This window comes from Crassostrea angulata, chromosome 10 (assembly GCF_025612915.1).
Source record: "Crassostrea angulata isolate pt1a10 chromosome 10, ASM2561291v2, whole genome shotgun sequence".
In the NCBI taxonomy this organism is placed as follows: Eukaryota; Metazoa; Mollusca; class Bivalvia; order Ostreida; family Ostreidae; genus Magallana; species Magallana angulata.
Window position 1 is genome coordinate 19,647,311 of NC_069120.1, and position 13,423 is coordinate 19,660,733.

Genomic DNA, 13,423 nt, shown 5'->3' on the forward strand with positions numbered 1-13,423 from the left:
CTTAAATTGTCAGAATTATAGGATCCGGTTCATTATCTACTTGATCAGGTCAATCAGGCCATTCTGGAATCAGGACATTATACCCCGTGTTTTAGATCAAAGTGATTTTTGGAAAAAGTATCCATTTATATTTGTTCAAACTTCAGAATTTTCATTTAGATGATCATATCAAACGATGTCAATATAAATAATGAGGCCTAAAGCTTAAAATTTATAGCTATGGCCTTTTAAAAATCATCAGGTCATCAGGTCATTATACAAAAAAATCAGGACATTATACCCCTAAAAAAAATTATTTGCTCTGTAAAAATAATTTGAAAGAAGTTATAATTTATTTTTTGTGTTTTTCTGAGAGAAAATAGTATGATCTATACAATTAGGTAAAAAATATTGTTCTTATTTCACTGTTCAAATCAATATTTTACAAAATACACGCCATCAGGTCATCAGGACATTATACATATCAGGTCATTATACAGTTCCAAGTGGCGCGAAAACTTGAACTTCATAATTTTTCAATCTATGACTAATTTTGGGTTGTTGTTTTTTTTTGTACCTTTATACCGTGTTCTGTTTAGAACTATCCTAACAAGAGCTTGGACATTGGGTAGAATCTAGTTGGTGTCAAACAGCAATGTGACGTAGGCCTGTCTATTTCATTGCTGGCCACTCAGCCACGGCTCTATGAAATCAGGGACGTATATACGTCCTGATGAAATCAACTAAATTTTTCTGGCTTTTGAGCTAAGACTACGCAATCAGTGCACATTTCGCTTGAAACCGCGTCATTTTTAACTTGTTTAGACGCAAGAAATAGATTGTTACGTCCAACCGAAAGTCCAAGGTCTTGTTAAAATGGTTCCTAAAAATTGTTTATTAGAAAGATATACTAATTTAAACTGGGAATACTTTACAAAAGGGACCGCCAGATGTCAATCAGTTCCCAATCTGTTATTTATGTCTCTGGTGATGACATATTTTATTTTTAGCTGACCTGAACCGAAGGTTCAAGAAGGTTTTCTGATCACCTGCAGGCATGTTCACTAGCCTGTTACCCTGGCCTACCCATGATGCTCTGCAACAGTAGCCCAATTGGAAATGGCATCCTACTGTTGCGGAGCATTACGCGTATGCCAGGGAAACAGGCTAGCATGTTCACAAAACTTTTCTTAGATATGACCTAAAGTGTGGGCCTAAGATATAAATTAAGAATAGTGTTTTAAATAACCATCTGTCTGACTGCCCGAGACGCATAACTTTTGGCACAGGCGAACAAATTTCTTTGTACGAGCGCCCGACTGGATTGGAAATATACAGCGTACTTCAATTTCACTTGTTGCAGTCAAAACATTTGAAATGGGCGGGAACAAATTGACAAGGACGTCTGAGAAAACATTTGATTGAAACTGTACATGTAGTTATAGGAAATGTATTTTCAATCCACCTCGGCATTTCTAGCTTGCTCTATACATGTTAATTAAAGCGATCGAAAAACGATTATATTTAGTATCAACAAAGTGATTGAAAAAAAATATTTTACCAATAAGTATATAATCAGCAAATATGAGAAGATCTCAATTCGGGAGAGATAATACGCAAGGCGAGGCATTGTCCAATGACTTCAGAGAATCAGTCGTCCAAGTCTGATATCAAGTGGGGTTTATTCACTGAGAAGAACAATCAAAGTTCCCATTAAAAAGATTAAAATTATATCCAATAATAGAATATATAAAATGTTTCACATAAGAAGTCATCGGACAATGCTGTGCCCTGCATGCGTATGATATCTCCAAATTGGTATTTTTTCACATTTGCTGATTATATACTTAATGATGAAATAAAATATTAACCGCTTTTCTGATACTAATTAAAATGTTTTTCAATCGCTCTACATTAGTATGCAAGTTAGAAATGCTGAGATGGATTGAAAATACATTTCCTATAACTACAGTTTCAATCCAATGTTTTCTCAGACGTCCGTGTCAATTTGTTCCCGCACATTTCAAATGTTTTGACTGTAACAAGTGAAACTGATGTAAGCTGTATATTTCCAATCTTGCCAGTTAATATTCCGCTGTCTTATACAATAGATGAAAAAACATCAATCAATACAATAGGCAATACCTATGCATACTATCCTTCACAAGTAAAATCGGATGTTCCCTTTTGATACAAAAAAGACTACTTCCAACCTTACCATTTTTACTTGAAACCATAACAATGCACATCGTAAACATTCAACAGTTTATTGAAACTAAAAGCATGATGAAAATGATCGAAGCAAGTATTTGAATCATCAATGATCAGATTTCAATCAGACTGCTGTTCAATATATTTCTCTATAAAAAAGGTATAATTTAAACAAAATCCCCTCCATTTTTCAGTGCTATGATTTCTTAGTTGTACATGTACTAGTGTAATGCTTAAATTAAGCATTGCGCCTAATTAACTTCAATTTCATCATACTACTGAATGATTTCCAGATCAATGGTTTCTTTCTACTGCAGTTCTTAGGAAACACTTTCACAGCTTCCCTTCACTTGTTGGCATCACAAAATCTCTCAGGAAACTTTCCAAATCATCTGTTTCCAAGTCCAGGTCCAAAAACTTTTTGACAATAAGTTCACTCCTACAACAACATACACACTTTCAAATTGAAATTTCTCTGTCATCAAAAATCAGAAAAATACATCTATTTTCAAGAAAAAGTCAAATTAATAACAATGAATCTGAGATGAAGATAATTGTTGACGCAAAGTCAAAACACCAAGTTATACATGTATGTACAACCTAAATATAGCTACCGGGACATGTAATCTCTGAATCAGGAGGCGTAAGTTAAAGCTATTTACAGATTTTATCTATGGTAGTTTAAACATATCCTATACCATGTAAACAAGGATATTTTCACCCTGTGCAATATTTAGCAAATACTAGTCAATTGTAAATTCACCAATTACATTTCAAATTTTCCTGCATAAACATCCAGAACTAAGTAATAATCACATTGAACATTGAAAGCACCTTTTAAAATGAGTTTCTGTGTCAGCTGTGTCAATGGCGTAAACTGGCTTGTTCTGTCGGATCAGCTCAGATACCTGCAAAAAGGTTATCATTTTGTTAAAATGACAATTTACTTTTTAGTTGAACATTTAAACACCATTCAAACCTTCTGTACAACCCTCACAGGCCAGTATACCTGTTACCTTTTTGACAACACCAAAACTTGTTGCCTCAGTATGTCTGACACAAATATATTGCTGCTTTTTTTATCATTCTCGTACGAAACATTTTTAAAACCTAGAGTTTTCATATGAAAGAATCATTAAATGAACTTATCATAAGAAGTTACTTTGGGCTAATTGTGTATGCACAGAATGCATGTGGTAAGATTAAATCAATCATAAATGTATCTCTATAAACATTTACCTCTTTGCCCCTTTTGACAATTTCCTGGGGCAGCCCTGCCTGTAGAGCCACATGACTGGCATAGCTTGACCTGGCATGTCCCTCCACCAGCTGGTACAGGAACAGGAGATCCCCCTCCTCTGTCAGACTGTCCATTGTCTACAGAGAGCAACATCAACACAGTCTAATATGGTAAATGCAGAATGCATAGTGTCAGAGTATACAATAACTCTGATGGGGAAAAAATTAATTGCTTCAAGGATTCAGCTGTCCATTGTAACATAAGTGGCATTGTGATAAGAATATCACTAATCCTACCCCTTCCCTCATTGCAAAATCATATTTAACACAATACCAATCTGTATATCACAAATCAAATTTGGATCCAAACAAGCAAAGTTCGGATTAACCCCTATGCTCATTAGAGAAAACAATATAAAGATTTACCAGGAATTTAACCATTGGTGACTCTGGGAGCAGCTGCTGGTGAATGATGCTGTGAAAATGTGTGGACACCAACACATGGGGACAGGACTTGCCTTTGTCAATCCAGAATGACAGACAAGAACACAGCAGAGCCATTCCATCCACCTACATGTATCAAAACAACAGCATTGAAACTTCATCTAATGGTAATCTTATCAAAAGATGATGCAGGTAAAGATGCGCTCTTGAAGTTACTACAAAATCATACATCAATATGATGAACTTTGAAGCTTTTTCAATACAATGATATTGATGTTGATAACTATAAATTATAAAGCCTTATTATAACAGGAACAGAAAGCAAAATGTTTACAATGAATTGAGACTATAAAATATTAGTTATTTTAACATACATTGGTTATTGAGGTAAGCATACATCTGTCCTTGTAAGCTAGGCTTGGTCTAAGACATACCAATGATGAGGTATTATTGAGATGCCAATTACCTCAAAAGGCCCCATTTTTAGTAAAGGACATAAAGAGGTAAGCAACTTGTAAAGAACTATGCCTTGGCCTTATATAACCTTGGTTCAATGTGAGCAGAGCAAGTTATGTTCATAAGAGAGAGTACAAATATTTTCTACTTACCAGCTCTGTTCCTTTACCAAACTCATCAACTACAACTAAAGACCTCTCTGTAGCATCCCTTAAAGCCTCTGACATCTGCAATAGAAGTTCATGGAACATTTGAAAATAAATTTATATGTCCAGCATTTTGAAAAAATCTCAATACATGTATTTCATAACTTAAATGGTACATGTATTATTTACCTGGTTCACATCGATCATGAAGGTTGACAGACCCACAGACACACTGTCCATTGTCCTTATCCGAGTGAATATCCTGTCCACACAGCCAATCACCGCGGATTCTGCTGGAACAAAGCTACCAATGTGAGCCATGTATACTATCAGAGCTACCTACAATATACATGAGCATTGCTTGCAAAATTGAAGAAGGTAAAACACAGAGATATTGTAATTTCAATCAAGTATGGTATGGACCAATGTTCCAAAAAAAAAAAAGAAACATGCAGGACAGTCCCCAGTTGGCAAGTTTTGGTGAAAAAATTAAGCTGGGTTGATCTCAAAATTACAGACTCGCATGGGATTTTATACAGTTGTTTTGACTCTCACTACTGACTGGAAGAGTTGCTTCAAGGTCACTGGCTGAACCTTATTTAACCTGTTACCACTCTACATGACTATGACATTGACATTTAAACAAAACTTGATTCAAGGTAACAATACACCTTTTACCTACATGCACTTTATGAGTAAAGTAAATGCAGATACAGCCATCGAGGGGAAAAAATAATACACATTTCACATATAGATTTTTTTACCTTGACCTTTGATCTAGAAATTAAGTTCCAAGTTCATTTCACACCCTTAATTCTCAAGCAATTTTGGGTTAACATTTTTCAACCAGGATGGACATAAAGGATAAATATTTGGAGCAAGTGCTAGAGGACATGTGAAGACAAATTAGAGACTCATTATGCACATGTAATTTTGGGCTAAGTGAATAAGGATCATGTGCAAACATTAAACTGGAACTGGTAGGTCATGGCATGTAACAAATAAGGAGAATTCAGGGAATGATTGACCCTTTTAGTCAATTGGGAATATCATAGAAGCAAGCTATGGTGGGATGTCAATGCTGAAGAAGTGTGACTATTAGGAGATGTCAATGCAATATATTGTAAAAGAAGAGACACCACACCACTTTAACACTTTGATTACAAACAAGAATGCCGAAGAGATAATATGCTGTAACCTAACAGAAGACTGCGTTACCTGTTTCAGATAGACGCTCTTTCCGGATGCATTTGGCCCAGTAAGAACTTTCATCTTTCCGTTGTTTGTGTTACTTAGAGTATCATTTGGCACAAAGGGACTGCAGCAAACTTCTTGGATTGGGTGTCTGTAAACAGAAGCTTCTCGTAGTTTATTCACTTTTTGACACCCTTTCTTTTTTTTTGTCAGAATTTTTTTGAAGTTGATTTTTACCTTCCTCCATTGATGTTGATAACTCCTTCACTAACAACTGAAGGTCTGACATAGTTAAACTCTGTTGCAGAGGCAGCTAGTGACAGTAAGCTTTGGAATTATACAAAAAGACACTGGTTAGACTGTTATTATCACTAGTATACATGTCATCTAATTATTATAAGTCAACATTTACATGACCGGGTAGACATTTAGAATGCATGTTTATTTTTCATGACTGTAAAAGGTGAATATCGGATCATGCCGTATTGTTAATTTGTGAATTCTTCTTTTTTTGATATAATAAAAAGTTTAAAAGGTTGACTTAAGAAAGTGACACTTTATTTTTGTATTTGACAGGATTAGCCTTAAATATTTAGATATAGAAGCATATATTGTCCCTCACCAGTCCAGCTCAGCACACAGATCCTGCACCTCAGTCAGGGTTCTATAACTCTCCAGGATGGCATTCTGTAGCTTGTGCATGATGGCAGTTTCTTGGTCTATCATTAAACCAGAAACAAAAATATTGTGAATAAAACTCTATAATAATTGCAATATATACAACGTTTTATTACTGACAGGCATTAAAAAAAAACAAGCCACAATCCTAATTATATTTTCCTTTTCTAATCAAGTGCATGCAGGTAAACTTGCAAAATACTTGAGAAGAAATTTACATTGCAATTCATTTTCATAAAGATTTTCTTGCAATTCCTTAGTGAAAACTATTATGAGATATAAGTTGTTGAAAAAATTATGAAAAAAAAAAAATCAAACCTGTAATCTCACACTGTGTATCTCCCAAAAGTATATCCAACTCTGAAATTATTTGTATGGCATGTAGAAATAACAGAACAATTCCAGTATATGCATGAACATAACTGAGAGTAGCACTGTACAGCATTATCTTTTTCATCATTATGTATTAAAACAATTTGAAATTAAATTTTTTTTTCTAATCTCAAAAAAATCATCTTGCAAATCATTTCAATAAACATCATAAACAACTGTGTTAGTAACAAAAATTATTTGAAATACAACCAGTCTATGAACTAACAATGATACCTCTTGTGCGATCACTTTTGTAGTGCAACATATTGTTTGACAAAAACTGTTCAGTAAAATTAAAACAATGTATTGAAAGATATAAACAATGAGTGTATAACATCAGGTTTCAATGAATCATTAAAGGAATTTACAGTCAATAATACATGTATTCTGATACTTACCACAAACTCTAGCCCTGGCATTTCAAAGTCTTCCTCTGTCTGCATGTAATCAAGACGTGGGATCGCCAATAGATAACCCAGCTATGTTAACACAATAAAATTTTATGTAATTTATATAAAAATGGAATTCAAATCTAATTACCAATCTTACCTTCCAAATACTCTTAGAAAATCTCTTTAAATTTTTTGCTAATAAAATTTAAAAGTTTCTTGGTTTGAGCAAATCTCAACACTGCCATTTTACTTTGCTCAAGACACAAAAAACATCATTTTAAAGGGCAACTACTCTTATTTTAAATAATTTCAAAGGGCAACTACCAGGTACTCCAATATATTTTTTGAGAACTTACAGAACACAATTTCTGAAATATAATGAAACATAGTCTGAGATAAGTTGACAAAGCTTTGACCTTGTGCCGAATATACTGAATCCAACATGCTGGACAGAATTATATCTGTCAGTCATGTGCCATGTTAAAACCAATGAAAGTGTGACATTTCAGTCCATTAAGGGAAAACAAGATGTCAAAATCATATCATACAATAGTGTATCATGATACTACACATTATTGTATTATATCATTTGTATCATAAGTTATAATACAACACTGTTTATATGATTTAATATCACAGGAATAAGAATCATATGGTATATCATTTATCAACAATCACATTCATCAAACAGGCTTAGAATCTTTGATAATGGAGATCAGGCTCTGTATCTGAAGCTAGCCTTATGTTTCAAATCTAAATGTACATGAACCATAAAAATTGGTCAAGACAGCATTTTTTCCCAACATTTCAACCTGGTTGGAACTATTAAAACAAGAGGCCCATGGGCCACATCGCTCACCTGAGGAACAATAGGTATGGTAAAATCAGCTTAATGGAGTCATAATACAAACTATCTGGACAATGTACAATAATACATGTAGATCCTGTATAAATAAAATCCATTTTCCCCTGGATATTCTTATGTTTATAATCATTAGTCCCTTTTCTAACAGGATGATTTTATAGTCATATCATATGTTGAGTATTGCAGTTCTCAAAAAGATCCTTAACAATAGTTTATATATGGGATATAAACGTACATCAACCTCTGAACCTTCTCGTGAGGCCAAAGAATTGTCCTGGGGCCAAAGTCTTAACAATTATAAAGAATCATCTGGCTGATTAGTTTCTGAGAAGATTTTTAAAGATTTACCCTATATATTCCTTTGTTAAACTTTGACCCCCATTGTGGCCCCACCCTACCCCTGGGGATCATGATTTTCACAACTTTGAATCTACACTACCTGAGGATGCTTTCACACAAGTTTCAGCTTTCCTGACTGATTAGTTTCTGAGAGGAAGATTTTTAAAGATTAACTCTGTTTATTCCTATGTAAAACATCGACCTCCCATTGTGGCCCAAACCTACCCCCAGGGTTATGATTTTCACAAATTTGAATTTACACTACCTGAGGATGCTTCTACACAAGTTTCAGCTTTCCTTGCTAATTAGTTTCTGAGAAGAAGATTTTTAAAGATTTACTCTATATAATCATATGTTAAAATTCGACCCCCATTGTGGCCCCACCCTACCCCCAGGGGTTATTATTTTCACAACTTTGAATCTACACTACCTGAGGATGCTTCCACACAAGTTTCAGCTTTCATGGCCGATTAGTTTCTGAGAAGAAGATTTTTAAAGATTTACTCTATATATTCCTATGTTAAACTTCAATCTCCCATTGTGGCCCCACCCTACCCCCGGGGGTCATGATTTTTTACAAATTTGAATCTACATTACCTGATGATGCTTTCACACAAGTTTTAGCTTTCCTGGCTGATTAGTTTCTGAGAAGAAGATTTTTAAAGATTTACTCTATATATTCATTTGTTAAACTTCGACCCCCCATTGTGGCCCCACCCTCAGGTGAGCTAAAAAGGTTAAGTTTACAATACGTTGGTTTCTGGAAGAACAGACTTTGAAAATTTTCTTAATAAATATTGACAAATTTTTTACTTTTTTAATCTTTAGTTTTTAAGATATGTGTACAAACATAGAATTGTGAGCAAATCTTTGTATCTTGCTTATAATTCGAAGCTTAACACTCAAATATGGTTAGTAAATAGAAACTGTAAACAATTAAACACAAGAAACATGCACTACATGTATAACAAATAAAGAACACAATTTATTTTTTCGAAATTATTCATATATATATTACATGTATATACCTACATATTTCCGTCAGCGATATCAAACTCTATTTAAACTGAATAAACTCGAGAAAATGCCGAGCATCTCAACAAAACCTATTGCATTAATCTGCCATTACGCAAAAGATAATGCCGAATTACCGATAGAATGAATTGTATTTCAGTAGGCACCTACCCCTACATCAGATTTTGCTTAATTTGCGCAGGTAAACAGTTAACTGTTTGATTTAACGAATTCTCTTTGATTTAATACGTAAAAATCACGAAATACAGACGATAGTTTCCAGGTAACAAAGCATAAATAATGAAAACGAAACGAAAATTAGAACAAGCTAGCACCAACGTCATGTGTGAAAACTGTCAACGCATTGAAATATCTAGCCTCAATTTATTTCACAAAATCGGCACCAATATATTTTGCATGTTTCAAAATTTCCCTTCATACGCGAACTGTTGCACAACAAGCAAATTCATCATAGTCAGATCGAACCTTTTTCGTATAATGTCATGGCTGCTTTAAACAAAGAACCTCGTTTTGAAGTATGGAATACGAGTCTTGGTAAAATGGGTATGCAAACTCGGGCCGTGGCAAAATAAAAGCCGGGGCAGATCGGCAATCGTCAATTCCAATGCCGCATTATTTTGCAGCAATATTTACAGCGAATACAAATATACTAGTCCATCAAATATCCTGAAATTTTAATGAGATTGGCAGATTAATAACTGCTAATATTTTGTTTTACCCAGGCCAAGTCTTGTCTACCCATTTAATTGTATGCCGAACCCGAACCTATTAAACTGATTGAAACACGCCTTTCCTTTATTATTATTTTCGTAATAACTCAGATTTGAAACAGAATTACCACTTAATTTTTGCAATTTATATTTTCCTTCCCATAAGGATAATTTATGCTGAACTACGTTGAATTTGCCTCGGTAGTTCTTGAGAAGAAGATTTTTAAAAATGCACCCCCCTTTTTCTACAATTTCAAGGTTTTCTCCGCTTTGAATACAGATCGGACTTTTATTTCTGCAATTTATATTCGCCCTCCCATAAGGATGCTTTGTGCCAAATTTGGTTGAAATTGGATAAGCGGTTTTAGAGAAGAAGTTTAAAATGTAAAAAGTTTACAGACGGACAGACGGACAGACGGACAGACGGACGGACGGACAGACGGACAGACGGACAGACGGACAGACGGACGACGGACAAAAGGTGATCAGAAAAGCTCACTTGAGCTTTCAGCTCAGGTGAGCTAAAAACTTACACCTGCTCCAGCATCCAGATAATCAAGATCAAGTTCTGTAACTGAATCTACCTCTATATTAACACATCAATAAATATATTACCTGTGCAAGTCCAATTTAGTATGAACAGAATTTACTTCATAATGTTATCAGCTTCAAGATCTTGACACCATTTGAGTGTTCCAATTCTGCCTTTGCATCTTGGTAATCAAGGTCACTTTCTGTATTTGAAGCTACCTCTGTGATTCATTTATTCATTTAACCATGCAAGTTTTAATAAGTAAGGACCATTATTTACCTATAAACGTTACTATATTACCTGCTCCAAAAACCATACCCTCCTCCAGCATCTAAATTATATGGCTCAGATTCAGCATCCAAGCCTTCCACGTGCATCAGTATGAGTATCACAAGATGCATCATCTATCCAAGTTTAGTAAAGATAGAACTTGAAATAACTTAGTAATGGCTATCAAAGGGCACCTGCTCCAAAAACTTTAAACTGCTCCAAAACCTTAACCTCCTTCATCTTCTGAAGCCTGTGGCTCAAATGCATTATAAGATGGTCCATCCATGCAAGTCTAATGAAGTTCAGTCCAATAAAAACTTAAGATATGGTCATCAAAGGGCACCTGCTTTAAAAACTTTAACCTGCACCAAAACCCAAAACCTCCTCCAGCATCCTAAACCTATGACTCAGATTCTGCATCCAAGCATGTCAAGTGTATAAGTATCATGAGATACACCATCCATGCAAGTTTGGTGAAGTCAATAGGACCAGTAGTAACTTAGAAATGGCTATCAAAGGGCACCTGCTCCAAAAACTTTAACCAGCTCCAAAAACCTTTTTCTCCTCCATCATTTGAAATTCATGAACCAGCTTCAGCATTCAAGTCTGTTAAAGTCCTTAACTGTCCAAATGCACCCTCCATGCAAGTTTTGTGAAGATTGGACTGTAGTAATTTAAATACAGAACCTCCTCCAAAAACTTTAACCAAGTTCGGATGCCGGCCCTGAAGATAAAGCATAATCGCTACTCCCGACTTCATCTTGGTAAGCTATAAAGCATTTAAGTTGCCTCCAAACAGAAATGTATAAACGGCCAAAAAAGGGACGAAATGCATCATTTGCTCCGCTAGACAGCCTGCATACAACAAGAGCCTTCATCTATTTGGTTGTGTTATGGTTAAAGATATTTCACGAATAATTATATGTACAAGTGATTGTAACTCTTTTGTGTCGGAGATTTTTTGAAAGTGCGAGTGCGAAAGAGATGTATGTGTTCCCTTGTTTATAAGTGGGCGCAAGGAGGTATTTAGAGATATATAGATGTATTACCATGAAATATTATTATTATATAATTAAGTAACGTTTATGTTAATGCACGGTATTAGTTATATTCTTTGTTTAATTACAGTTTCACGTATATAAAGGAATGCGAGGTGCAAGGTGATGAGAACGTGCATGTGTGTTGAATTATCATTGTCAAAATATTGCCTCTTGACACTGCGTCATTTAATAAACCTTCATGCAGTATGAACTCCGCTCCTTTTTTCAGTATTCGTTAGGAACACATCCCTACCAAAACAGGTTGAGTGCTCTGACCTGTGGGAGGTAGATGACATTACACTCCTGGATGTCATCACTCAGTCTCTCCAGCTCCTCTGCTGCTAACTTTGTCATAAAATCCGGCAGACCGTTATATGTCCTTTTTTCTGTTTAAAAATAATGTTATACTCTACTAACTTCCACAAGTTAGAAACTGCTATATGTACATGTAATCAAATGATCTATAAAGCACAGGTCCCTGGTAGTCTCACTTTTTCTCAATATATCCCAAAGCGAGATTGAGATCAAAATTGAGTTTTGTCAAAGTTTTGTGAATAATAAAAGAAAATCTAGCTTCTTGCTTGAGTTGTAAAATATTCTTCAAAATGAAATAAAAATGAAGTGTTGCACTTTTTTAACCATAATTGAATTTGATTCCAAACTCTTGATCATGATGAGAACTAACAAAAGACTGCCACTCACTGTCATCTAATTCAGAATCAACATTGGGCTTCACTACAAATCTGCCAACCACTTTGCTCTCTTCAAAATCCACCTGTAAGTAGCAATGATACATACATGAACAATAATCATCTTGCACTGTACTCCTCAATATATAACATAGCATACCACATGTATAAACTTGCATGATTTTCATTAGGTAATACATGTACTGAATTATTTACTTCACCTTTTGGCATGCATTCAGAAAATTCATTTATTTTACTTACAATTTTGTTGATCAGATTTGCAATTCTGTGAAGATCATCTTTAAATGCTTCACTAATCTAAAAAAAATATTTTTAAAGTAAAAGGAAAGGTATCATACATATGCAATTGTTTGCAGAAGAATTAACATTCTAACTACATGTAGATTTAAAAAAAAAATCACAAACCCTTCTAAAGATATGAACAGTCTGAGGCTGGGCTCTACACAAATCTCCAATGTAAATAGCATGATAAACTGTCTAAAGAAAAGAAAGGTTTTGATTTAGTAACTAAATATAGGATTTTTTTTTCCATTTAAAAGATGTATGGTATGTACAAATAAAACTTCAGAATTACGGTAAGTGTTCAATCATAAAATCTTTAAATAAAAGTCAACCAAGAAAAAAAGAAAAGTATTTCTTAAAGATGGACTAGGTCTTTATTGTACTACATAGAGTAACACCTGCTGATCCTACCTTATAGAGTGCTTGCCAGTCTATCACGGTCGCCTGAGCTTGGTACATTCTCTTCAGAACTGGCTGCCAAACAAATCATATAAAGATTTACAGATAAATATCTCTTTCCTTTTAATGT

The 13,423-nt window shown here is 34.6% G+C and overlaps 1 protein-coding gene across 5 annotated transcripts in view; it reads right to left on the reverse strand.

Moving 5' to 3' along the window:
* Window positions 1-2,008: 2,008 nt before the first annotated feature.
* LOC128165516 (mutS protein homolog 5-like) overlaps window positions 2,009-13,423 on the reverse strand; it is a 33,092-nt gene continuing 21,677 nt past the window's right edge. For all 5 annotated transcript variants that reach the window (XM_052830150.1, XM_052830149.1, XM_052830148.1 and 2 more), the window contains 17 exons: window positions 13,306-13,368; window positions 13,018-13,089; window positions 12,853-12,909; window positions 12,605-12,677; window positions 12,179-12,288; window positions 7,118-7,198; window positions 6,954-6,999; window positions 6,666-6,707; window positions 6,292-6,388; window positions 5,907-5,996; window positions 5,694-5,820; window positions 4,665-4,814; window positions 4,482-4,556; window positions 3,856-3,999; window positions 3,430-3,567; window positions 3,025-3,098; window positions 2,009-2,629 (listed from right to left, as the gene is read on the reverse strand). In XM_052830150.1, the coding sequence (XP_052686110.1) occupies window positions 2,524-2,629; window positions 3,025-3,098; window positions 3,430-3,567; window positions 3,856-3,999; window positions 4,482-4,556; window positions 4,665-4,814; window positions 5,694-5,820; window positions 5,907-5,996; window positions 6,292-6,388; window positions 6,666-6,707; window positions 6,954-6,999; window positions 7,118-7,198; window positions 12,179-12,288; window positions 12,605-12,677; window positions 12,853-12,909; window positions 13,018-13,089; window positions 13,306-13,368 (1,545 nt within the window). In that variant the 3' untranslated portion in view covers window positions 2,009-2,523. The remainder of the gene's footprint in view (window positions 2,630-3,024; window positions 3,099-3,429; window positions 3,568-3,855; window positions 4,000-4,481; window positions 4,557-4,664; window positions 4,815-5,693; window positions 5,821-5,906; window positions 5,997-6,291; window positions 6,389-6,665; window positions 6,708-6,953; window positions 7,000-7,117; window positions 7,199-12,178; window positions 12,289-12,604; window positions 12,678-12,852; window positions 12,910-13,017; window positions 13,090-13,305; window positions 13,369-13,423) is intronic.